The following is a 25,810-nucleotide window of genomic DNA, read 5'->3' as shown; positions in this document are numbered from 1 at the left end:
AATCATTCTTTACAGAAACACACAATCACTTTTTAATGCAAGAGTATGTCCCAATTCTTTGAAAATATTTATACATGTAGATGGATGACTGAATATATTTAAAGGTGCTGATTGGCTGAAAACAAAGCTTAGCTGTGATTAACACATAAAATGAAAATGGATTACATCCACACTGATTACTGCTATTCATATGCTATACAAAATCAGAACAAACTAGAGATACATACCGATATTCTGGGGAGATATAAGTTTGTTTGCATATACGGGTATTGCATGTACGATACATGCATGCGTTCACCAGTCATTTCTTACATTCAGCAGCCATAGCCTCAGATCATGTGAAGCGCACAATGCCATCCCTCCATTTGATCTCCGTTGTTAATATGTTTTGCTATATTTTACTCAAAGTTAAATATTTAAATTTATTACAAAACAAATTCCCATTTACTTTCTTATTTCCTTTCAACACAAACCAGTTAAATAAACCTTCAATGATTCATATTCATCTATATAATAAAGCTTATTTATTTGAAATACATAATAATCAGGTTTATATATTGAGTATTTCAATTACATAAAGTGTGGTGTTTGAATTGCATAAAGGTAACCTGATTATTATGCAATTCAAACGAATAAACTTTTGGTTTTTGAAATTAATACGCTAATTAGTATTCATTTTGAATAAGTATACTTTCTTAATTCTAAATAGAAAAACTTGACAATTAAATAAATAAGCTATATCAAATAAAAAAATAAGGTTTATTTAACAGGTTTGTGTGGAAAATTATCGAAATAAACAAAGTAAATGGGAATTTTTGTAATAATATTACATAAATCTCAAAATGTTGAAAATGTTTGTAAGTGTATATTAGTTAATGTAGTTTAAATTGAGACCTGTGCATCATTTGTTATCATTTTGTAATTTTTAATAATCTAAAAAAAAAAAAAACTAAAAATATTGGCTCCAAGAACCGGGCCAAAAATATCAGCTGCACATATCTGGGATCTCAGCACATATCGGTTGTTCTCTAGTCTAAACTTTCTAAAATAAAAATAAACTGAATAGGATGAGTGTCAGTAGATGCTGAGAGTGAGAACGGATGATCGAGGAGTCAGAACTGCCATGGAGTCCTGCTGTTTCAGAATCCCAGTCGTCACTGTTGTCAGTAGCGGCTGTTGTACATCTGTGAGGGCTCATCTGAGAGCTGCAAGACAAAAACACACGTATTAATGATGCACACATGTTTTATACATGCTGGGATGTTATCTGATAGAACCAGAGGGGTTAAAGGAAAAAGAGTTTTTCTCTCTACTGGGGAGCTTACAGTTTTCCTTTTACAGTTCTGACAAAATACGATTTCTCAACACTTTAATAGAAATATATGAGACTGTTTAAGGTATATTTTGCATGTGCAGATAGGCTAATCCATATTAGAAGGCTCTTGTTTCATAAATAATATAAAATGCTAGTCAATTTATTTGGCAATCTTGCTGAAGTTACAAATACTCATTCTTGCAGCGTTTTCTCATAGTAGTGTCTAACTTCTAGCATTATTCTTTTTTATTTCAAAAGAGAAAAGTCCACAATTTAAACACTTTGAGTGAAATTATTGATGGTTATTTCTGTTTCCCTGGCGGAAAATATGAAGTCAAATAAAAGTGTACTTGTTTTGACAACCTGGTGGATTAGCTGGATCAGGAGTCTTTTTCTCAAGCCGCCACAGATGGTGAGAGGGATGTTTAGAGAGGTGGAGAAATGTTAAGAGATCACAGTTGGAGAAAAACCTGAATAATGTTGAGCCGGGGATCATCAGGTCTTCCTAACTTAACTCATTTATGTTTTATCTGAGAAAGCTACGGTTAAATATTTTTCTCTCATTTCGAAGCTCTGACTACCAGCAGTGATTGTCCAACTCTTTGAAATAATTATGAATTCATTCCTTAAAAGAAACTTATATTAATGTTATCACAATGATATTCATTACCTGTAAGTTAATTAACGTATTTTGATGAGCATAAACAATACATTGAGTTATACAAACAAAAAACATTTCTGTGGCGATATAGCCATAATTGTTACAGCTGGTAAAGTTTCCTTTGTTTTTCACCATCCATTGCAACCACATTATACATGTTTCCACTGTTATTCTTACATTTAGTGAGCTTAAACTCTATGCGGTTTGAGGGCCTCACCGCCAACTAATCTTTAGCTCCGGTTGATTCTTTTGAATCTTTCTCTCAGTAATGCTTAAAACTTAAATATAGCTTTAGTTTGAATGCATGGCTGGCATAAATCTATAACATTATCTTCTTGTTAATGTGGATTAATAATGTGTTTCTACAGAAATTATGATAGCTCCTCGGTAGGAAAGATTTTCTATTTTTTTGCAGTTTGTTTGGTTAGAGATGCGCAATAAATTATTAGCTTTTTCCCCTATCTTCCTTTTACAGGTATATGTACAGATTTAGACTGTTTTAAAGCCTAAAACTGATATTAAATAGTGAGCAATAAAACTGACCAAACAGAGCCAATCAGTGCACATCGCTATTAAACTGCATGGCTTTCCCTTTTCCCAGGGTTATTACAGTGAGCTAAAGCACTGTTAGCTCTACAAACATAGCTATTCGCCTTTCTTTAGATGAGCAAACATAACTTACTGCAAGGGATGACTTCACAGATTGAAGTTGGAATGCGACTTTTCCAGCTTCTTCTGGGCACACCGTCCTGATCTCCTCTTTGGACATCCCCAGAAGCAGTCTTCCAGTCAGGACACCAAGGCTGGAGACCGTGCTGTGCAAGAGAAGTGGGAAAACAAAGATTCTAGTCGGGTGGGGGTTTTTTTTATAAAAAAAAAAAACAAAACAACAAAAAATCTTACTGACGTAATAAATATTTTAAAGTCAGAGAAATCAATCCTTACATTTTAGAGAAACCTTTGTACTCGAGCCATGCCTTCACATCTGCTGGGCTGGAGTTGTAGTTGAGGGTTACGTGGCCGCGTGAGTCCCACTGTGAAGCAAAGTGAGGAGAATAAGCTCTCATGTGTGAAATGTGTTCGTTTTATTCCTCCGTAGCGTTTGGCTCACCTCCTGGTCGTCCATGGATGGCTCATTATCAATTGGCTCCAAAATGTTCGGAGGAATGCTACCTTCCTCGTTGCGATTGTTTCGAACAACCCACCATGGACGAGATTTCTGAATCACCTGTAAGTGAGGAAATAAGAACCTTAGACTTATACCCTTTTAGCTGTGATCCATTGTAAGAATAAAAGCTAAGATTGATTAAGGGGAAAGAATTTAACTTTGGGACACTTCCATTAGGTTCTTAATTGGATTCTTTCAGCTGCAGATGTCTGCAGTTTCTTAACAGCAACTAAGGGTCTCTTCTAGAGGCAAAAACAAATACCTCTGCTAGGTATAAAGAACATATAATCCATCCTATAACTAAAGTAATAGCAAAAGTAAAAATATGTGCAACAAAATGTCAACAGATCAAGTTGTTTTTTTCATACCTGAACCATTTCTCCCTGCATCACAGACAGCTCCTGGCTGTTCCTTGCTGAGAAGTTGTACATGACACGCATGTAGAGCGGAGGCTCGGTCGGGCTGAAACCATGGAAAACAACACATTAGTGAGATGAGAAAAAAACAGGGCGAGAAGGGAGGAAATGTTGGCTGCATGCAACACTGCTGCTGATAAAACTCACCGCCGAGGTGGAGGGGAGCTTATTGGACCATTGGACATGGGCTATAAAAGGCACAAAGTACAAGACAATAAGAACGAAAGACATTTCCATTGCCTCCTCAAACAGTGCAGGATCATGTAACAGGTGGGGGAAACCGTAGCTGTGATTGAGTAAAAAGTTAAAAGAAATAACTAAAACCTTAAATGATTAAAGGGTCGTACTCTTATGTAAAAACATACTGTAGGGAGTTTTATAGCGGTCTGGAAAGAGGTGAATCAGATGTTCTAAAGCACAACTGGATCTGTTGTTGAAGCGGTCGACACCCTGTGATTGCTGACATGTTTTCCCTTTGTGATTAGATAAGCCCTAACCTCCTCAGGCCGTCGCAGCACAGCTCTGGGTGAGAAGCCCTGGCCGTTGCCCATTGGATCTCCCGGTCCGCCCGGTGGAAAGCGCTGGCTGTTGTTTCTGCTCAATGGATGGTTCTGACGAGGTGCAGGAGGTGGGTGAAGGGGTGCGGGGAGCTGCCAGCCATCATAAAAATCCGGGATGTAAGGGGGGACATTATTATCCGGCCATTCAGACCTGGAAGAAGAAAGAAGGCTTTTTAGCCGAAACTCAAGGAAAAAAATCAATTGGAAAACTGGAATAGGATTAGTAAAGCCTTCCACAAGACATTATAAGAAATTGTTAGATATGTTAACATAAAGTTATACTGTAGGAAGAAGCTGATATTTCAAAGATTCAGTGGAAAAGTTTGCTGTATTCAAAAGTTTATACCAAGCCTATGGCGTATATGTCAGAGAAACAGGTCATTATTATTAACATCATGTTCATTTGCACTGTTTAATATGATACTGTGTTTAAACTACTAGTGCTGAAAGGACACTGCTATTAAGTAACCCTTATTTTTATCGGAACTTTATACCATTTTAATTTTACATTTATTGTCCCCTTTATTGGCTTATTATTTTTTATGGGACCTGAGACGTGAATGGTTCAGCTCTTCCTTGGTTACAGAGAATATTTTTTCCTTAGGGATATTAATAAATATATTTTGAGTTTTGCATGCATAATCCCGGTATTTCTGATCAAATAAATGTTATTATTAGACTAAAATAGCCTGCGTAAAAAAATAAAACGTAGTTGTTAAATGATTTGATCTATTTAAAGGAATAATACATATCAAACCACCCAACCTAAAAGAAACTAGTATAAATTGCATTTTTGGAAAGCTGGATTAAATTCACTCCCTCAAGCCAACGCCACTGGAACCTGTCTGACAACATGAAGTAGGCTGAAAGATCTCAAAAAGCAAAACATCATCTCCCTGTTTAAGAAGAGATGAGTGATGAAACAGTCATTGACTTTTATTTTTCTAGTAAGCGACTGTGAATTATTAATGCTGCAGGACCTGATTTAGTCCACAAATGGAGAAAACATGGAGGATGGATAAACCTACCCATAATACCCCAAGAATGCTTCCAGGAGGCGGCAAAGAACCAAGGACACTAGCTCTCCAGCTTTTAGTTGCTTTAGTTAAAGCTACAGTGTGTAACTTTTAGCGAGATCTACAACCAGACTGCAGACCGCAGCAACATGAACATCTCCCCCCCACCGCTTCTCCCCCCCAACAGTACGGCGAGCGTTACAGGACAAAATGTCTTCCACGACGTCCGCATCACCTACCTTCTCAAGTGATGAGGTTTGTTTATTTCATTAGTCTGTGTAGGGTATAGATTTCATGTAGACTTAAGATAATAAATATACCCATTATTTTTTCTACATCGTTGTGACGTTTTGGCGATCTCGCAATCGCTAGTTTGTTGGCTCTGCGCTGCCGTAGCGCAAAGATGTCTGCCTCCATGGCTGCGAGACCCGCTACTATGTAATTATAAATAAATTCTAAGGCAACGCAAATATTAAGGTTAAGAGGCTGAGCTCATAGATGATGATAAATAACATAGTTATGTATAATATACCGGTATTACATTTCTGACTGTATATCCCTGTACTTATTACACACTGTAGCTTTGAAGGTATAGAGGACTATCTTTTATTTCCAGGTGGATCATAAGTGGTCCTTCTAATTGTCAATCATTCTGGTGATATGTTTATGTAAGGCCGTCCCATGTGCTCCTCCCGTTAGCTATCTTCTTCTGCACATGGGCACTTTCAGACATATATCTGGGATGAGCTACGGTTTCAGACAGTCACTAAAGCTCACTGCGGTTCTTTGAAAATGGCTGCGAGTATGGGAAAAAAAGTAAGGCCTGAGTAGAGGCAGATATATTCTGGAATGCTTTACGCAGAGAGATCTCATGCAAAGCATTATGGGATTTGCTGTCACAGCTCAACTTGAACTCTGACCGGATGCATACGCCCAAGGTTTGGGAGTGGCAGGTCAAGGACCTACGTGATTGCTTGTATCTTTTACAGGCTTTAGGAAATAAAAAAAGAACTAGATGCTTGTAAAAGTTTCCCTACCTTGGGATGGCCCAACACTCTCCCAGAGCCTGCCACAGTTGTTGCTCCTGGGGGCTCAGCACCTGATGGAGCATCTCCACAGCCTCTTGAGTCAGCAGAGGGGAGACAATTGACGAAGGAAGATCAGGGGGGTAGTGACGAAATGTCTGTGGAGAGATTAAGTATGCATTGTCACAACCGAGACAGAAAAATATCAAACAGTGGGAATACCTAGAGTCTGAAGATCTTACAAGGTCCAGATAATTGAAGAAGAAATGCACGTATTCAGCAGCGCTGGGGTTGCTCAGAGCTCCATTCAGCTGGGCCTGTAATGAAAAAAGCACCACTTTGATTTTCACCACAGCAGTAACAGATTTTCCTTCAGCCAAATTCTTTCTAAATCATCTAAAATTTCTAGAAACTGAACTAATATTTACCAGCAGATTGAATCCATATTTGATTTTCTGGAGATACGAGGCATACTCTTGCCAGTGTGGCAGATTGAGCGGCGGGGCTGCAGCTGAAACACAGTCCCATCATAAACTCATCAGGGTCTACGCTTTTTTCTTTTATCTACACCCCATCTCTGACGAACGTTTACCATTTGATTTGGACTTTTTCTTCATGGAAATCATCTTCTTGCTCTTCTGTGATTTCTGCTGAGGCTCATTTAAAGCTTGAGTCACTTTGCCGATGAAGAACTCCAAATCTGCTATGATGTGGTTAAAAATCTCCTGAGGAAAGGAACAAAAATAAGACTTTATTGATCTCACACTGAAAAATGTACTTGTCACACTGGCTCAATAGTCAAAAAGAGGAAAAGGTGCATATATATATATATATATATATATATATATATATATATATATATATATATATATATATATATATATATATATATATATATATATATATATATATATAAAATAAATAATAAACGAAAAAAATATATATTTGCATTGTGTATTTAATATATATTCATATATATAGTTATTGCACAGTGTATTAAATATAAATTGGTTATTGCACAAGGTTTTAAATAGTGATTGCACGTTTATTGTACAAGTTGTACAAGTTATTGCAGTTATATTGCCGCATTGTAAAGTAAGCAGCAGAAGTATTAAGCTCGGTTATCTTTAGAAAACAGCTTCAGAAGTTTTGGAAAATCCTTTAGCACAAACTGATGGGTATGAGGAGTGTTCACAGCACTCACCGTGCTTCTCGCTATCTCTGCCTGCTGAAAAGCCATATCTGCATCACGATTGTCTGAATAATGGGACATCTCTTCTTGGGGAGAATAAGGACGTGGGTCAGGCATGTAATCTATATGAAAACAAGGTTAAAAAAGCACAGAGAATGTTTTTATTCAAAGGATGCCATTTTTAAATTAACTTAGTAAATGAGAATTGTAGTTAAACAAAGTTAATTGATTGTAAGAATACATTTGTATCTATATGTGCGAATTCTCTATATCTCATTTTATTTAAATTTGTTTTTCTAAGATTGTTCTTTGCATTTTGGGAACAAGAATCCTCATCTGGAAGCAAGCTGGATGGTACAATCCTCCTTTACCTGCCTACAGAAATGAAGAGTGGTGGTGCTCACCAGTCAGAGTGGATGATCATTAAAACATTTGATTTAAGGCATTCCTGATCTTTAAAGATATGTGACTGAACCATGACACCAATGAAATGATAAAAGAGATTCAATAAAAGCATAACGAAACATGGCGATTATGGTTGGGTTGGTATGAAAATGAAACTTTCCTGATGAGCCCATTTTTCCCCGTTTGGTTTGCCATCAGTGAAAGTGCCCAGATATAGATGACAGAGCACAAATATTATGGTTTGACCTTTAATTAATATGCTTTTGTTCTTTTGTAGTTTCCTCCTAAACGCCATGATAATATCTTTGTTTCCTTTACTGTGCTAACCTAAAGTTATGACTAATCTCACCTATGCATGCTTAAAGTCTGAGAGGATTTAGTTTACTTTCACGCTCGGTGTCTTATTAGTTAAAATAAACACAAATCTATCAGATTGTTGCCGCAATCACTTGTTCTAATATTGTTTTGATTAAAAGGGGAGGTTGGATTGTAGTAAAAATTGAAGAAAAATGAGTTTGACACGTCCAATTATGATCAAGATGTTTAAAGAAGCTAATTTAACCATGGGAAAGTTTCTAACTCTGCTCATCTGTGAGACATAAAAACACAAACTGCACAGGGTCCAGATTATGCTCAGTGATTTTAAATTAAACAATTCATTTTTTTTTTTTTTTATCAATCATTCAAAGTGAGTTTAGAGCTACTGTTTTTTTTGGGAGAAGACTGGATTTTAGGAAAGAAACAATGCCGTCTTTTCAGATGTGTGGAATATACTGTGTCTGTGGTGACTGATTTCAGGAGTGCTAAACAACCCCACATACTGCCTGGTTTATGTTCATTTTTACAGTGAGAAAAGCTTTTTGAACTTGCTGTAGGTCTATGCAGGTTTATGATATAGTCCCTTTATTTCTTTACAAAAATCACTGGCAATAAAATTGATTAAATCACACTAAGAAAACCCGGGCGCATCTTTCTGGCTTCTGAAATCCTTCAATAGTTCTTCATTACATCTCCATGCTGACCCACATTAAATGAAGTTTGTTGTCGATTTTCTTTTGTTTTGTTTCTAAAATGTTTTTAATTCACTTTTAGACGTCTACAGATCAGAAACAGCTCCCACTTCCATAACCTCCACCAAGCTTCTACGAAGAAAGGGAACTTATCTCCACATCATGATGCAGCCACTACCATGTTTCATCTTGGAGATTTGTGAAGTGTGTAAATCCTGTATCTGCTGTCATTACTAACAACCTGACTGCCCTATCTCTGGATCTCTTTGAAGTTTTTGTTTTCTAATCCTCTACGATCCTTATGTCCCTCCCCTCGCTTTGAGCTTACCTTGCTGACTGTTTTGCCTCTGAGGGCCCACGTAGTCCGGAGGGGGTAGGTTTGAATCCTGCTGAAAGGGACGGGGCCCATTCTGTCGTAAGCTTCTTGAATTCTCCCGACTGAGGATATTTTCAAGATCATTTGTAAAAGAAACATCAACACTAATGTCACTGCTTGATGCTTCTCAGAAACTGGATCCTAGTTCATGTTTTCACTTGTTTTTGTTTACCTAAAGTCCGGTGTCACTCTGCGAGGATCTATGTCACCTACTCTCTGCAGTATCTTGTCCAGATCAGCCTTAATCACATCAGCCTGATAAAACAGAAGGACCTTCCTTTTATTATAACCCGACAGTCTGTACGGTTAACAGTTGTATACAATTGATTTTCAGTTTTTGGACCCCGATGGGGGTCAAAGTAAAGGGTTCTTGTAAAATGCCAGAAAACTCACCCCTGTTTCCTCACACTGGAACATAAAGACCTGAGGAAGACGCTTGACAGGTTCCTGCACAGTTAGTGTCAGCAGAGAGTTGTAGGCACAGCTGTCCAGCACTGCGCTGGTTTTCTTGATGCCCATCAAAGGGATCGAATCCAACTCTGCCTGCATGATCAGGATGAGTGGCAACAAATTAATTTAACCAGTTTAGTCCATAATTAGTAGTTAGAAAATTAAAGAAGTATTTCTGACGGATAAAAGCTTCACTGGGAACCAAAACTCACTGCCATGGTAAGACCAGTGTGATAAAAATAAAAACAACCTTTTTATATTTAATTTATAGCAGACTGGTCTGATCATGGGGGTGAGTTTATGTTCCCAGGCCAGAGGAGATGCTGTATTTAGCCTCTCCAATGTGGTTTGGCTCCTCCCTGAGGTCTCCTCAGAGTGGGAAGTGTCCAGAAAACACTCAAAGAGACAAACAAACACAGACTGGTGTTCTAATATATATATATAAATATATATATATATATTTATATTTATATATATATAAATATCGAATTTTTTATGCTGCAAAAAATTTAAATCTAAACATGTTTTTTCTTTTTTTTTTCTTGAATTGAGGAGGTAAGCGAGACACTTTTTCAATGGAACAAGACAATTTACATTTAAAATAAGAAAAAACAATTGCATTCTCTTATTTCAAGTGCATATTATCTGATTATCTTATTTTAAGAGTAAAAAGCTCATGCCATTGGCAACTAATCTTATTTAACTTCTCAAATTACGGCTACCTACACTTAATTTAATAAATTTTTGCTTATTTCTAAATTACTTGTACAGTGGATCTTTAAAATGGGAAAAGGCAGCAGCACTTTGAGTTTCCCCCATTAAGTCGAAATTTATTTTTGTTCCCTCTGGCTATTGTATGTCTTCAGTAAATAAATGTGTATACTTCTTGTAAAAAGTTTAACTACATTCTTTAAAACGAACCCGAAAAAAGATAAACTTCTTAAAATTGTGTAAACTTCATGAACTTTAAAACATAAAAACCGATTCTCAGTCTAGATTAGATTTTTTCCCTTTAATACAGCTCGAACATGTCATTGCTGGAGTGAAAATGTTTGAGTTTCTAACTATTTTGCTTCTGTTTTAAAGACTTAAAAAAAACTGTACACCTTTAATGTTAACTAATGTCTTCATTGAGTCTGCACTGAAGATAAAGGAATCCTAATTCTCGCAGACAAATCTTTGGCAGTCTCTGCTCAGCAGAATTATACATATAAATTCATAAATTAGATCAAAGGTGCTATTTTCAGTTTGGGTTAAGGTATATTGTGATTCTCTGCTTTATATGTTTCCATGACACAATGCGGTTACATATGGCTCCACAGGATTCTGTACTCGGCCCACTTACAGATGCGACCTCTGGGGGACAGCTTTGTAGCCGTTTCTCCTTTTTCTATCTTTTTATCTATCCCTTTCTGCTGTTTTCAGGTTGTACTTTAATGATTGGTGACACTTTGTTGCATTTGGGGTAAATCTGCTTGGACAGTCTTTGGAAAGATCTGCAGCTGTATTCAATGTTTTCATCTGATGAAAACAATCTTTCATAAAATGGGATAATGGACTTCAGATTAACAATGTAAGTAGTACCAGAGACAAAAATTATCTATTTTTCTATGGTCACAGCTGTTTTTTTTTTTTTTAAAGCAAACTCCCGAAGGTCTTTGCTTTATATAGGTGGTCAAACATGGTGCTGATATGTAAATTTAATACATATTATTAGCAGCAGCTTGCTTTTGTCTAGTGTGCTGACACTATTAATGTCCCCTTAACTTGGATTCTAGATTTATTTTGCTCTTCCTCTATATGTTACATCAGACCAGCCTCCAGACATGGACGAAATTTTGATTTCAGAAGTGGGGGGGACGCAAGTATTTTTTAATATAACTAACTTCGACGTGTTTAGTGGCGCATCAGATGTTTGTAAAGTGAGCTTCTCAGGAGTGACAGCGGTGACAGCCAATCACACAAGAAAAGACTGTGGGCCAATCAGGAGCTTGTGGACGATCTAAACTCAGGGAAGCAAACTTCAACTTGAGCTGCGGTTTTCTGCTTGGTCCTAGTGCTCGATGAATGTCTGTGTACTGTAACATTGTTTCTGCACAGTAAAATGTGCATGGGACCAAAAGGGACGTTTGAAAAAGTGCAGGGAACATGCCCCCCCCCCCCCCCCCCCCCCCCCCCATTCCCCCCCAAAAAGGTTACATTCATGCTTCCAGACAAAGTAACTTCAGAGTAGTGTGCCTTTACATTTATGATAATTGATACATTGTTATAATAGTTTTAACTTGTATTTACCAAAGTTTTCAATCAATTATTATTCTGTCTATCACCAACCTTAGTCTCGATGTCACAGAGCACTAGATAGGCTCCTTTTATCTCTAAGTACATCTCCTGGGGCCACAGGCGACCTTTGCCATCAAGGCGCTTGAGTTTGGCCACACAGTCTTCCTCCGATCTCACCTCCTGGCCATCAATATCGCAGATGAACAAATGCTGTGGGGGGGATGAGGATTTTATAAAGAGAGGTTAAGACTGAGGCGGTTATAACGAGTATATCACGACACAGGTTCAGATATCCTACCTCCACTCTGACTTGAAAGCTTTCTGAGTTCCTGTTGAGTGTCTCGGAATATTCCTTTCTCTGCACTAAAAAAAAAAAAAGAATGCTAGAAAGATTCTACTTTTTTTTTCCAACAAAAAACATAACTGACAATAATTAGAAAGGGGTGGGCTTTTATGTGGACATACTGTATATGGATCTTCCACTAGGTCTGGACATGCTGTTTCTCTGAAACAATGATTCTTTGGGCTCATCTTGGCTAAAGCCTCTTCTCTGGGAGTAGTCGTCTGAGTTGAAACCCCTGATAAAGAAGAAAATAGGAGATCATGGTAAAATATAAAATAGTGTTTGTGATTCAGTTGATGAGCTTGAGCAAATTACAAAATAATTAGTATTTTTTTAATAAAATTTGTCCTCAATATCATCAAAAATAATAATAGTTTCTTTATATTTGACCTCCATGTAGGTAGACTTATTTCTACAGTCATCTAATAGTTTTAACTGATTTATCTTCACTTTTTCAGACATTTTCTATGCACTTCCTCCTATTTAAGCACTACAGCATATCCTACAGCAGGTTAAAACCTGAAGACAGTCCAAAGGTTAAGAGCAGACATGTTTCCAGGTTTAACAGCTTATAAAAACAGGGTCATTTCTTTAAGAAATGGAAAACAACGCAGGAAAGAGCAGACAGAACCCATTCAGCTGTGTGAAAATAAACCCCACTGTGGATACTAAAAACCTATAGTAATATATGAAAGATTGAACAGATTGAATGGGGATAAGTTATTGAAAGACTGCAAATAAAAACAGTCCGACACTGGTCCATCCTCTAAATGTAGGATATCTGAATGATCCAGGTCTGGTTAAAGTGTTCAAAACCATTTCTCTGAAAGTAGTCTAGTCTGGACATCGAAAGAAAAGCTCTGATTTCCATCAAACCTAAAGATATAAACGCTGGAAAGGTTGGATTTCTTGGATGGGAGGCATAAAGAAATGCAAGCTGACCCATCAGGTATTTATCAGCAGGGTTAAGGAGTTTGGGAAAGCTCTGGATCATTGTAATTGGATGTTAGTACATACAAACATTCCTGCTGGATGAACTTACCCCGAGTAGGAGAAAGGACGGCTGTTTCCAAACATTATGAATCAACTGGGGTTCAAACTTCACTGCTGCAGGGATAACTTGAAATTTACTCCAACCAGTGACCTCTGTATAAAGAACAGAAGATTTAGACTTTATTTCTCTTTCTCGCTAGAATCTGCTGTGTGTTTAAACTGCTCCTGATGGGAAACTAAACAAAAATCTCTTAAAATAATGTAACATTGAGAAGGGAGCATCAAGTTAAAAGAATATATGCATAAATTGGGAAAACAACTTTGATTTATGTGTTTCTCGTTATATAATGAAGTCTTGGAGGTTGGAAGACCTCTCTGCCATCACTCTTTCGTTTCCTCCACAGATTCCTTGTCAGTTTAGGTTGATACTTTGGTAAAATTAACAGACTACTTTCAGTAGACTGCATTTGAACCAGCTGCCTTTGTATCTCATAACTTAGATCTAGGTATGAGATTGAGAGATCATTACAGTCATCAGCTCTCTAAGGTGTTTCACCCTCTGCGCCGCCTGGTTAAATAACAGCCCCCTCCCTACACACACCCCAACTCATAAATCTCATTGAAGCCTTTAACATTTTATAGTGTTTCTTCACACCAGGTGAACATTTTAACCTGCTGATATTTGAAAATCTTTTTAAGGATTTCTGTATTTCTTTGAACCATGTACTTTTAATTGCTCCTAACCCATTTCTGTAACTAATACTATATTCTGAGATAGAGGCACCTTGTAGTTTGCTTGACCCTGACAGGTAATAAAATACTTTTTCTCTTAAAAGTAGCAGCTTGTTTCTTAAGTTGCTTTGGCTGGAATTAAAGACCTTTAAGAGGCTTTTTAGTCAACTCTTAAGTGAAGACGTATCAAAGAAAGCTTAGAATAGAAATCCAGAGATTGCTGGCCCTGCCAGGGCAATACTAAGTTAATCAGTTGCAGGGTTGGTTATAATTCCAGGGTTTAAATTAACGAAAATGTGGACTGAGCCAATTTTCCTTATGACTGCAAAGGCCGACAGCAGACCAGCGTAAAATTAACTGTTCAGAATTTTAATCTTTTATGCATTAAAAAGCGTTTGAATTAAAAACAAAAATATTTTTAAAAAAGAGTAATTCCTGTATTTTAACTCGATACCTCCATAACGAATTAATATAAGATTTAAAATGATTTTTCCTTTTAAGCGATAAGCCATTTTCTGTATAAGTAAATCCATCTATAATCTTAGAAACAGGAAGCAAGTCTGCCACCAATAACGGCTTTATTTGTTCTCCCATTTTAACCTCTACTGACAAAACATGGCATTCACCATCCAGTCCTCACCTCTTGAGTTTCAGCTTCGCTACGGATTCATCGCTCCTTCTCGATTAGTCCCCTCCGACGCGTCTCACTGCAGCAAACATCTGATCCACAGGACGAGGGCTCTGAAAATTTTCTTGAGTTTCGCCCGAAAGCTCAAGGATCAAAGTGCAATTACAGGTGTGACAGATCAGGGGGGGCTCCTGATTTGTCAGTCTGAAGAGCAGAACACTGTGACTCATGATTCCAAAGGGCAGCTTTATACAGGCGCATTTAGACATATCAAAGGTCTTAAGGGTTGTTCCCTATTTATGCAATAATGGAGCTCAAACAGTTCCTTTACACCTGTGAACAGCTAATACAGCAAACAGCGCAACACTTGATCAGGAAATGAAAAGAAAACACACCAGCTCGCACTTTAGGTTGAATAAGAGAATCATTTATTTTACCATCTGACGTGTAAATACTGTACACACCCATAACGTTGAAAGAGACAACTGAGAAATTATTTCCTAAATAATTTCGCTAAAGAAATGCGACGTCTCGTTTTGAAACTATGAGCTGAGGGTCTGAGTAGTCTTCTTCAGGGTCATGGAGGTTTACGCCGTTGCTTTGGCCTGGGTGGTCTTAGCCAGCGCCTTTAGATCTGCAATGCATTTGGTAATGCTCTCCTTCTCCTGAAAAGAAAAGAAAAAAAACAAGATAAAAGTGTTTTTTCATCTGTCCAAGTCCAACTTCAAACAGTACTTTAAATTCTATATTTTATAATAAAACAAAACACCCGTTTATTTACTGTGTCCTAAGAGAGGAGGACATTTCTCCAGGCAACCTTGCCAAACAAAAACCCTGGTTCAGTCTTTTCCTTGTTGTCCTGTTATAAACCAACAGGTGCAATGAGGCCTGCAGATCTTCAGGTAAAACTCTTAAAAGTTTTAGTTTCATATCATTAAAATTCTTGATTTCATTTCCAGACTTGAATTTTATGATTTCTTTTTTTAAACACTACTGTTCTAGTTATCTGAGCACAGCCCGTTCACTTTGTGTTTAATGAGCTACATGTTCTAAAACAATCAGAACAGAAAACTACGGTCAGAATTAGTAGTAAGATAACAGGCCATTTAGTTACTAGGTTGGTATTTAGTGCAACCGGGGTTAGATCTGCTTTAACGCAAAAAAAAAAAAAAAAATAGACAGAAGTGTAATGAAAAATACATAATATTTAAAGCTATGTTTGTAAAATACATATACGGTGTGTGTGTGTGTGTGTGTGTGTATATATATGTATATATATATATATACACTATATTGCCAAAAGTATTTGCTCACCCATCCAAATTATTGGAATCAGGTGTTCCAATCACTTCCATGGCCACAGGTGTATAAATTCAAGCACCTAGGCATGCAGACTGTTTTTACAAACATTTGTGAAAGAATGGGTCGCTCTCAGGAGCTCAGTGAATTCCAGCGTGGAACTGTGATAGGATGCCACCTGTGCAACAAATCCAGTCGTGAAATTTCCTCGCTCCTAAATATTCCACAGTCAACTGTCAGCTGTATTATAAGAAAATGGAAGTGTTTGGGAACGACAGCAACTCAGCCACGAAGAGGTAGGCCACGTAAACTGACGGAGCGGGGTCAGCGGATGCTGACGCGCATAGTGCGAAGAGGTCGCCAACTTTCTGCAGAGTCAATCACTACAGACCTCCAAACTTCATGTGGCCTTCAGATTAGCTCAAGAACAGTGCGCAGAGAGCTTCATGGAATGGGTTTCCATGGTCGAGCAGCTGCATCCAAGCCATACATCACCAAGTGCAATGCAAAGCGTCGGATGCGGTGGTGTAAAGCACGCCGCCACTGGACTCTAGAGCAGTGGAGACGCGTTCTCTGGAGTGACGAATCGCGCTTCTCCATCTGGCAATCTGATGGACGGGTCTAGGTTTGGCGGTTGCCAGGAGAACGGTACTTGTCTGACTGCATTGTGCCAAGTGTAAAGTTTGGTGGAGGGGGGATTATGGTGTGAGGTTGTTTTTCAGGAGCTGGGCTTGGCCCCTTAGTTCCAGTGAAAGGAACTCTGAATGCTTCAGCATACCAAGACATTTTGGACAATTCCATGCTCCCAACTTTGTGGGAACAGTTTGGAGCTGGCCCCTTCCTCTTCCAACATGACTGTGCACCAGTGCACAAAGCAAGGTCCATAAAGACATGGATGACAGAGTCTGGTGTGGATGAACTTGACTGGCCTGCACAGAGTCCTGACCTCAACCCGATAGAACACCTTTGGGATGAATTAGAGCGGAGACTGAGAGCCAGGCCTTCTCGTCCAACATCAGTGTGCGACCTCACAAATGCGCTTCTGGAAGAATGGTCAAAAATTCCCATAAACACACTCCTAAACCTTGTGGACAGCCTTCCCAGAAGAGTTGAAGCTGTTCTAGCTGCAAAGGGTGGACCGACGTCATATTGAACCCTATGGATTAGGAACGGGATGTCACTTAAGCTCATATGTGAGTCAAGGCAGGTGAGCAAATACTTTTGGCAATATAGTGTATATATATACATATATATATATATATATATATGTATATATATATATATATATATATATATATATATATACATATATATATATATACATACACACACACACACACACACACACACACAGACATATGGGAAAACTCAAGGATTAGTTTTGAATCTCAATCTGGACCCGTTCCATTTATACACATCATCCTGCCCGCATGAACGTTTAAAATAAAACATGCATTTAGTTTTGATTCAAACTCGAATCTCAATATGCTGCTTTTATTTTGATAAGCCAGCATTTACACACATATTCTTTGTTTCCTGTTAGTTTGAGCATTATCAGCACAACATTATGCATCAGTGAACCATTTTAGCATCTCTTCACATTAACCGTTACAATCTGCAACCATAACTGAGAAGATGAGAAATTAGAGCTTGCAATAAAAAATACATCTCCCACTAAGGCTGCGTTCACACTGCAGCCTGAAGTGACCCAAATCCGATTTTTTTGCCCATATGCGACCTGGATCTGATCTTTTCATGGCAGCCTGAACAACCCAGATCGATTTTTACCGATTCAACCGAGGCCACTTGGCTATGTGGTCCTGAATCCGATACGAATCTGATCTTTTCAAATGCAACCTGTGCCTGAACGGCGGATTCATCCGACCTGAACGCCATTAGTAACCGACAAAGGTCACTATTATGCGTCTTGCTATGAAGAAGCGGCAAGAAAAACAACAACCATGGCAGATGATGATGCGGAGAGCAGTATTTATGTTAAAACATATTGAAAAGATTGTGTTTTTATAGTTGGAAAAGACCGCTAGATGCGCGCCAGCACTACCATCCATGTTTACTTCCGGAAAAAAAAGCATGCTGACCTGTGACGTCATTGCGTCCACTACTGCGCATGCGGGACACTTGTGTTGTATGACTGCAGTTCACAGAGGAGATCACATACAGGTCGCATATATTTGGAAATATGAACGGCAATGTGAAAAAAATCGGATTTCACAAAAAAATCGGAATCGAGTATCAAGGCCTGCAGTGTGAACGTAGCCCAAGTTATGTACTAATGTGAAGCACTTAAGGCCAGTAAAGGTCATCTTCTTACTATGCTGCATAAATGTATGGGCTTGACTTTACTATCAGTAAACAAAGAAATAAGAGGAAAAACCTGAATTATTAGACAGACAAAAACCCAAGCTGGGATGAGGAAAATCAAAGATAAAGTCACCACCTAAATGTAAATCAAAGTAGAAGTGCTTTACTTGTCATGAAATATCAAATGCTTTTAAAGAATAAAAATTAGCCTCCTGGAATCACCTGTAAACAACTAAACCTACTGAGATAATCACTCCTGATATCTCCTAAGAAAGTGAGTTAAAACTGTCATTTTGAAGACCCCCCTCCCTCACCAAATGATCATTAAATAATCAGTAAATCATTTATCAACCATCCACTGACTTCCTGCTAAAGCAGGTTTCTCAGTTTTTGCGTGTTAGGTGATTTCAGTTACATAAATAAGGAACACTTTACCAAACAAAATCTACTAGAAATACTTGAAATATTAAAAGCAGATTTCATAATATTGTTTCCTCTAAAATGACGCAGGGAATAAACTGGATTTTAGTTCAGCCTCACTTATCTTGTATCCCAGCCACTACAGTAAATAAATAACAGGGCTGACCTGCTGAGGGGTGATGCTGCTGATGACGCTCTTCTCCACCCAGTTGATCATGTGGTCCTGCTCCATGCGGCGATGCAGGTTCTGAAGAGCGATCTGATAGTCCAAGCGCCTCTTTACCTCATTGGTCACCATGTGTAGCCTCTCCCTGTAGTTCGTCTCCAACAGCATGGCCACATTGTTCTGAGGAGCACAAAAATCAGATGTTTGTGGTGTCAGAACTTTGGTATAAACGGTTCTGAAACATATTCGGATTATTCTGGAAAATGTGAGATCAAAAAAATAAATAAACGGGCATTTAATCTGATGAGCTTGTAGCTCCAAATAAAAATAGTGTTGCTGCTTTTTTAACAAATTTATTATATTGGAGAAAATGTATGGAGTTGGCCAAAATAATTTCAAAAGGTTTGTGCAGGCATCTACCAGGGACTTTATTTACAGTTTTTCCAAGGCTTTTATATTTACGTGATATCAGAATCATATTGTATTGAGGAGGTCCCAATACTACAACTTAGGTTTCAGATAAGACACCAATATTGCAGCTTTGAGAACAGACTGATACAGATGTTGACAGTGATACAATATTATAATGAACTATGCATGCTTTTATTACTCATTTTGTGCAGCAGAATGTTAGAAATGTGAGAGCAATAGGTATGAGAACTGATCCATGTGATATCAGCCGACTAGGGATGGGACGATTTATGAAAACCGTCCGAACCGTTCGGTTCGACTGTCTCGGTTCGGTTCGCATGTGTTTCGTTCGGTTCATGCGCTGCTCCTTTTTCTCATAGAGGAAGCGATTACACTCCAGAGCAGTAGGTGGCGGTACTGTGACCAAAGCCAACCGCCAGTAGTAAACAAGAAGAAGAAGCAGCGAAGCAGCTTAGCCGGGTGTAGCAGGGGGAAAAAAATCAGTTGTTGTGGAGAATTGTGTGGGACTGGCGAGTGGGAAAGAACAGGAGTTGGAAGACGCGCCAGCAGCACTTTATAGGTCTGCTGTATGGGAGCGCTTTGCATTTAGAGTGACCCACTATGACGGCGGAAAGAAAGTTGTGGATAAAACTGCAACAGTGTGCAAGCATTGTGCAACACGTTTTGTTTATGCTAACAGCAACATGTCATGCTAACCCCGAAATCCCTCATACTCCGTCAGCAACCCCCGCTGCGCTCCAGACCGGCTGCTCAAAGCAAAGCCTACAGCCCCCACTGTGGCTTCGTCCGCTCCCCTCTGAGTCCTTTGGAGATGGTAGAGAGCATGCGCCAGATGATTACATTCAAAGCAGCAAAACATGCGGAAATTATCCAGGGTTTCCGTGGATCATTTAAAATAATTACAATCCATTATTTTTGGGGGGATTTTTTCATTAATTTCATAATTTTTTATGGAATTTCGGTGTAACAATCAACATGTATCGAATCGAACCGAAAACCGTGACCAGAAACCGTGAATCGAACCGAACCGTGGATTTTGTGAACCGTTCCACCCCTACAGCCGACGGGTTACAAAATCTTACAGAAGCAAATTTTCTATCAGCATGCCAATATCGGATTATTGATGCAGGGGGATATAATCCAACATTAGCTTTTTGGCTGATATGGGAACAATTACTGATATTAGTAGCGGACGGGACACCCTCAGTATTCAGCAACTGAATCCAAATATTGTATAAGTCAGTACCGTCAGGGTAAAATCCCTTTTTTAACCATTTCTCTAAATAAATCCTAAATACAGTCCCAAAATTCCTGTAAACGTGTGAAACAATCCATTGGACCACAGGTAAACAGTGCGTACCCTCTTTGCGTCAAACAGCATCGCTCTTCCTTCCACTCTCCACTGTTCCTTCTTTTCATCTTCGATAGCCTGAGCCAGGCTGGACATGGCGATGTCCTTCACCTCCTGGGCCTTGGCCACTTTTTCCTGAAAGGAACATTAGAAAAATGCCTGTCAAGCTTTTAAAGAAACAGATACAAACACAAAGACTGGGGACTAAAGGACAGAAAAACACTAAACCAGAGCCGCTGTTAACTATAGAAGAAGATTAAATGTTTGGGACCGCTTAGAATAGGAAAAAATAAAAAAGGCTGGATATCTACATGAAAAATAACTACATTATTATACAACCCAAAACCAATTAATATGTTAACAATGTACAAAAAATGCACATAGATAAAACTAAGTCTGTGCAAAATGTAAAACAAACTGTCTAAAAAATTTAAGATTTTAATCTGAATTGGCAAAAGTCCCGATAAGCAAACCTCCAAGTCCATCCTTCCAACTGCTGCAAATGTTTAGAAGAAACTTCTAAAACGTATTTCCTTTCAACTTCAACTAATTATTTTGCTAATCGATTGATCTGTCAATTATTTTTCGATTAATCATCAGATAGCAAAAGGTTCATTAAAGAAGATTTTTTAAGAAACTAAACCAGACGAACCTAAAACTTTCCCACTTGAGGAGTTCTGGATAGAGCATAGAGATGAAAATATTTTTATCTTAAATGCAAAATGTTAATGTTTTTTTTTTGTTTTTTTTTTACAATTCTGGTATAATAACTCCTTAAGCTGGGCATACACCGCACGACTTTTTGCCCTTTTCTGACCAATTCTCCAGTTGTGCAAGAATTTTTTCGATCAGGCCGAGTTTCAGCCTCATCGTGCGACAAGTAGTGTTTAGAGGGTAAATAGGGACGATCAGCCTCTCACAACCTACTCCCGATCAGGAATCATAAGGTCTGGGAGAAAATCAAACATGTTTGAAATTCAGTCAGCCATCGTCAGATTGCATCAGAGCGTCGGGGTGTGCAGTGGGAGAATATGCATCGAGAGCTGTGAACTTTTAAACCCTGTTGTTTTGTTGTACAGTTTGTACAACGATTGAAAATATTGCTCAGTGTATGCCAGGCGTAAGTGGGTTGCTCTGTATGCTAAAGGTATGTTTTAAAGTCTCTACATTCCATTTAATGATTAATCGATTACTAAATTAGTTAATTATTTCAATAATTGATTAATCACGATTATTCTGATTGTTTAAGCCCTACCTCTCACTTCTTCCACACACCTCCATAAAATACATCAGGTAAAGCCTTCAATCGGCCCTTCTCTTTAGTTTAAAGTACATTACTTTTTTGCACCCTTCACAAGAGCAAATAATTTATTTCTTGCTCTCATGGTGGCAAGAACTATAAAAAATAGTTTTCTGCAACTGTAGCTTACGTAACAACTGCAAAAGTAAACAACACAACGGCAGAGGAGGTATTTTTGGGCTGAGGAAGGCGGAGGAGAGCAAGACCCTTTATATTACTAAATGAATCGTGTAACGTTTTATAATTCCTCATAGAATCAAACTTCCATCGGTAGCACCAGATACTCATGGTTGTATATTCTTACATTACTGTGACTAAACATGTCTCTGTATTGAGACTAGAGCTAGATATGGATTTATCTATGTGTAAAATGCAAGTATATAAGGACCTCATTTAGTTTGTCAGCAAAAGCTGCAACACTTGGACCGAATTTCTTGACACCATAAATGATGACGGCACCAATGGAGGCGGCGGCGAAGGTCTCATGGTTGACGACGTAGATTTCCTTTGAAAGCATGTAGACTAGAAGCCCGGTGCCTAGCATGTATGGTCCTGATGGGGGGAAAAATAAAGATGTTAATAACAGGAACTAGTGAACAATATTCAAGCTGCAGTTTTTAATCGCTCCTGTAAAAGTCTCACAAGCCATGTTTGTAAAACAGTTTCATTTTAGTAAAATAATTTAGCTTTTTTTTTTTTTTTTTTTAACCCAGTAAAGGAGATGTAACCTTAAAATGTGTAACTAAAATACCCACCTGTGACTCCTGTTTTTGGATACAAGAGCTGGAAAAGCTCCTCTGGGATGAGGCCATGGCGGACTTTACCTCCCTTCTCTGGAAGAGGGGGCACAGGGGCCAGACTCTGGGAGGATGTTTGGAAGGAGCGAGACGCCTGGACCAGACTGAAAGACAATGGAAGATTAGTACGTTTTAAAAACGTTATGGGTGTAGTATTTCTTTTAAGACTGCACAATAAGACTTAAAAATAAATTTGAAATTTTCACACCAAACCTGATTCATTGATTTCTTTTTTTTTCTCCATCGCTTTCAATTGATAAAAACAAATCACAAATGACAAGACTTTAAAACATGCTGGGTTTCCATCATTTCTAAAATGGAAAGAACTAATTGAAATGTTTTTCAATTTGCTTTACTCATCCTTCTAGCCTTATTTAGGTTAGTTCTTTAGCATCCAACAGCTGTTTGTCCAACAAAGGCTTAAAGTGAAAAAAGAAGAAATTCTACAAGAGACTTGTTTAATGTTGTATTAAGAAACTAAAATTACATTAACTGTCCTTTTCAATGCTAAAAAATAACTTTACTGAGGATAAAACATAAAAACTGCACTTCTTATAAATAGAAGCAAAAAAAGGGTTTAATATAAGTCGGACTTGTGAAAGTATGATGGTCTGGGCTTGGAAGTAAGACATGAAATATGCAAAGATTAAAAGATCCTTGGGGTAGGAAAAAAAAAAGGAGGAATGCATATTTTCTAAACACTGGGTCATATGCTGTAGTGAGCAACTGATGGGTAAAATTTAATGTTGTAACAAGACAACATTCAACAGAGCACTCTGACATGTGCCAATATTGAAAGCCAGAGGTCTGACTGCATTGAACTGATCAAGACTCTCTGGATCTGAATCTGCTTTGCAGAGGGATCATCTGCACACCATGACATAGAAGACACCAGCAAATCAATTCATTGTGTGGGCAATGCTTGTGGAAATATGAGCTAAAATCTCAACTTATAAAACAACAATAATATATAGAACAACTAAGATCTAATTGATGGTAATTGCTACAACAAACAATGATAAGAACATTTTCAACTGATACTACACCTTAGTGTACGCACAAGCATATTTACAGCATTTTCTCTTGGATAAGTGTTAAAACATTGTGGGGAAAAATGCAAAGTGTTAGGGATACAAACCCTGCTCCAATGGGGCCACTGCCTTTCAGAGAGCCAGCTGGAAACAGAGGGGAAAAGGTGACTTAGTACAAAGTTATGCTTACTTCTTATTTTACATCATATTTCAATAAAATTATAGTTTTTTTTTAATCAGTATCCATTAGTCAATGTTTCACCTTGACACAGACAGTGCCAAAATAAAATAATGAACAAAATGGGCACAGAAGTAAACCACTAGTGGCCTTTTAACACGAATTACTTAAAAAACGTATATAAGATTTGAGGCATTCAATGTTAAAAAGTTGTAAACTAATACAAAAATAATTATAAACACTTTAAAAAGTCTTTAAACTAGAGCTGTAAATAGGATGACATTAGCACGCCGTGAAGAGCTGTTGATTCCGATAACATAATTATATAAAGACAGCGATGACAAAACATTTTGCAATGTTAAATTGAATTTTAGAACTATTCATACAAGCTAGCATTAACTAGATTCTTAGCAATACCTACAAATGTTCAACATTAGCTGTTAGCATTAGCATGTTGCACTCAGTGCGCGGCCTACCGTTTACCCTTCACATTCAGTCAGTTTCAAATGTAAATTTAAAAAAAGGAAAGTAGCCTAAAAAATATCTATTTACTACAGCGATACGGAGAATGTTAGCCTTCAAATACCTGACAGAAAAACGAGTCTGGATAGCATTTTGGAAGAATGAAGTGCCGATTTTGTACTTCACCGGGCACCTTGTTTCGGCCTCTCAGTGCCCTTCTGAAAGCCACAAGGATGACAGAGAATTGGGAAACATCGCGAGATTACAGAACAACTGTTATTTATCTTGAAGGCGTTAAAACGGTAACCGCGAGATGGCGCTACTGGCAAAAATACCTTAATCAGCCTTTTATTAAATAACATTTACAAGTTTTCCTCAGTTGCAGAAATATATTGAGGTCTTCTCAGCAATAAACGGTCATGGCCGGAGCAACACATCATTACGGATTTTTAACATCAATATCAGACAAAATAGTCGCCATTATCAAGGGGTTTTGAAACAAAAATTTAAGCAAAATAAGCTAGAACCACGAGAAGGTAAGAACCCCTAAATAATAATAATAAAAAAATAATAATGAAAAAAATATATATATAGCAAGATTTTAAAATGTCCACACAATAAATTGAGAGTTGTGGTGAAACCCTGCAGAAATATAATATGCTGGTTCAGTATAAAATGTAACATTCATCAACCAATATATATATATATATATATATATATATACACATTTAGCTTACTTTTATATTTAAGTAGTGAGTGCTTACATATTAAGATAAACAGCTATAAGATAAAATACAATATTCTGTCTAAAGAGGGGAAACTATTTTCAAGGGCTCAGGAAATTCAAGTATGTAAATGGTGAGCTACAGCTAGAGTCGAATCCCTGATAGATTGTTTAAAATAAAATAGTAAAATACTAATTAATGTAACCTCTTGCCCAAAGCAAGTTGTTCTGAAATACCAAAAGTAGATGAATGTAAGTTGACTTCCTATTTTATTATACTTTCGATCAATTTTTGTATGATTTTATATCACATAGTTTGCTTAGAGCTATATCGAATATATAACAATAAAGTATTATTTTTATGTTATATTCATATTCTTTGTATGAAATGTTTCATAAAAATTATTATCATAGTCAGAATTTTTTAATGGGATATATTATATTAATTTTTGTTTTCATGCACTTGGGTCTGCTCATAAATCTTTGACCAATGCCTTTGCAAAATATTACATTCTAAATCAATAATAAAACAATAAAGAAATGAATAAAGAAATGTATCAGATTAAAGTTTTTCTGTTGAGTATAAGATTAATCTAATAGTTTGTGCTAAATTTTTTAATGATATTGCCTGCATAATTACTGAACCAGCGAGGTGTGAAGTCAGGTTTTCACTCTGTAATCGTTAAAGGTGGAGCAATGTTCTTAGCATACTTCCATAGAGCTTCAGCTAAAAGTCTGCATGCTCAGTGCTGCTCTGT

The 25,810-nt window shown here is 37.6% G+C and overlaps 2 protein-coding genes across 2 annotated transcripts; both read right to left on the bottom strand.

Annotated features, from left to right (window-relative positions):
- Positions 1 to 922: 922 nt before the first annotated feature.
- Positions 923 to 14,732, bottom strand: eps8l3b (EPS8-like 3b). The gene is made up of 20 exons (XM_038305959.1): positions 14,583 to 14,732; positions 13,260 to 13,361; positions 12,340 to 12,452; positions 12,173 to 12,237; positions 11,926 to 12,084; positions 9,538 to 9,687; positions 9,317 to 9,399; positions 9,097 to 9,206; positions 7,366 to 7,475; positions 6,754 to 6,886; positions 6,590 to 6,672; positions 6,404 to 6,478; positions 6,174 to 6,319; positions 4,058 to 4,271; positions 3,708 to 3,748; positions 3,513 to 3,606; positions 3,088 to 3,204; positions 2,922 to 3,010; positions 2,659 to 2,791; positions 923 to 1,205 (listed from the first exon to the last, which is right to left on the bottom strand). Exons 2-20 carry the CDS (start codon positions 13,292 to 13,294, stop codon positions 1,164 to 1,166), a joined length of 1,992 nt encoding a protein of 663 aa, XP_038161887.1. The 5' UTR covers positions 13,295 to 13,361; positions 14,583 to 14,732; the 3' UTR covers positions 923 to 1,163.
- A 346-nt stretch (positions 14,733 to 15,078) lies between these two features.
- Positions 15,079 to 24,588, bottom strand: atp5pb (ATP synthase peripheral stalk-membrane subunit b). The gene is made up of 7 exons (XM_038305958.1): positions 24,453 to 24,588; positions 23,796 to 23,832; positions 22,616 to 22,761; positions 22,249 to 22,412; positions 20,570 to 20,695; positions 18,778 to 18,957; positions 15,079 to 15,235 (listed from the first exon to the last, which is right to left on the bottom strand). The coding sequence occupies exons 1-7, from the start codon at positions 24,478 to 24,480 to the stop codon at positions 15,158 to 15,160; spliced, it is 759 nt and encodes a 252-aa protein (XP_038161886.1). The 5' UTR covers positions 24,481 to 24,588; the 3' UTR covers positions 15,079 to 15,157.
- Between the last annotated feature and the right edge of the window lie 1,222 nt (positions 24,589 to 25,810).

This window comes from Cyprinodon tularosa, unplaced genomic scaffold (assembly GCF_016077235.1).
Source record: "Cyprinodon tularosa strain WSP-4 unplaced genomic scaffold, ASM1607723v1 ctg57, whole genome shotgun sequence".
In the NCBI taxonomy this organism is placed as follows: domain Eukaryota; kingdom Metazoa; phylum Chordata; class Actinopteri; order Cyprinodontiformes; family Cyprinodontidae; genus Cyprinodon; species Cyprinodon tularosa.
Note: the sequence above shows the minus strand (reverse complement) of the source record. Positions and strands in the feature narration are given on the sequence as shown.

What these genes read in the sequence shown, in the direction of transcription:
- atp5pb (XM_038305958.1), bottom strand. Translation starts at nt 24,480, where the DNA reads ATGCTATCCAGACTCGTTTTTCTGTCAG. An exon ending in AGTGGCCCCATTGGAGCAGG is followed by an intron (nt 22,762 to 23,795) that starts GTTTGTATCCCT and finishes ATTGTCTTTCAG; the next exon opens with TCTGGTCCAGGCGTCTCGCT. An exon ending in TCCAAAAACAGGAGTCACAG is followed by an intron (nt 22,413 to 22,615) that starts GTGGGTATTTTA and finishes TCCCCCCATCAG; the next exon opens with GACCATACATGCTAGGCACC.
- eps8l3b (XM_038305959.1), bottom strand. Translation starts at nt 13,294, where the DNA reads ATGTTTGGAAACAGCCGTCCTTTCTCCTACTCGGG. An exon ending in AATATGGATTCAATCTGCTG is followed by an intron (nt 6,479 to 6,589) that starts GTAAATATTAGT and finishes TTTTCATTACAG; the next exon opens with GCCCAGCTGAATGGAGCTCT. An exon ending in TCTTCAATTATCTGGACCTT is followed by an intron (nt 6,320 to 6,403) that starts GTAAGATCTTCA and finishes ATCTCTCCACAG; the next exon opens with ACATTTCGTCACTACCCCCC.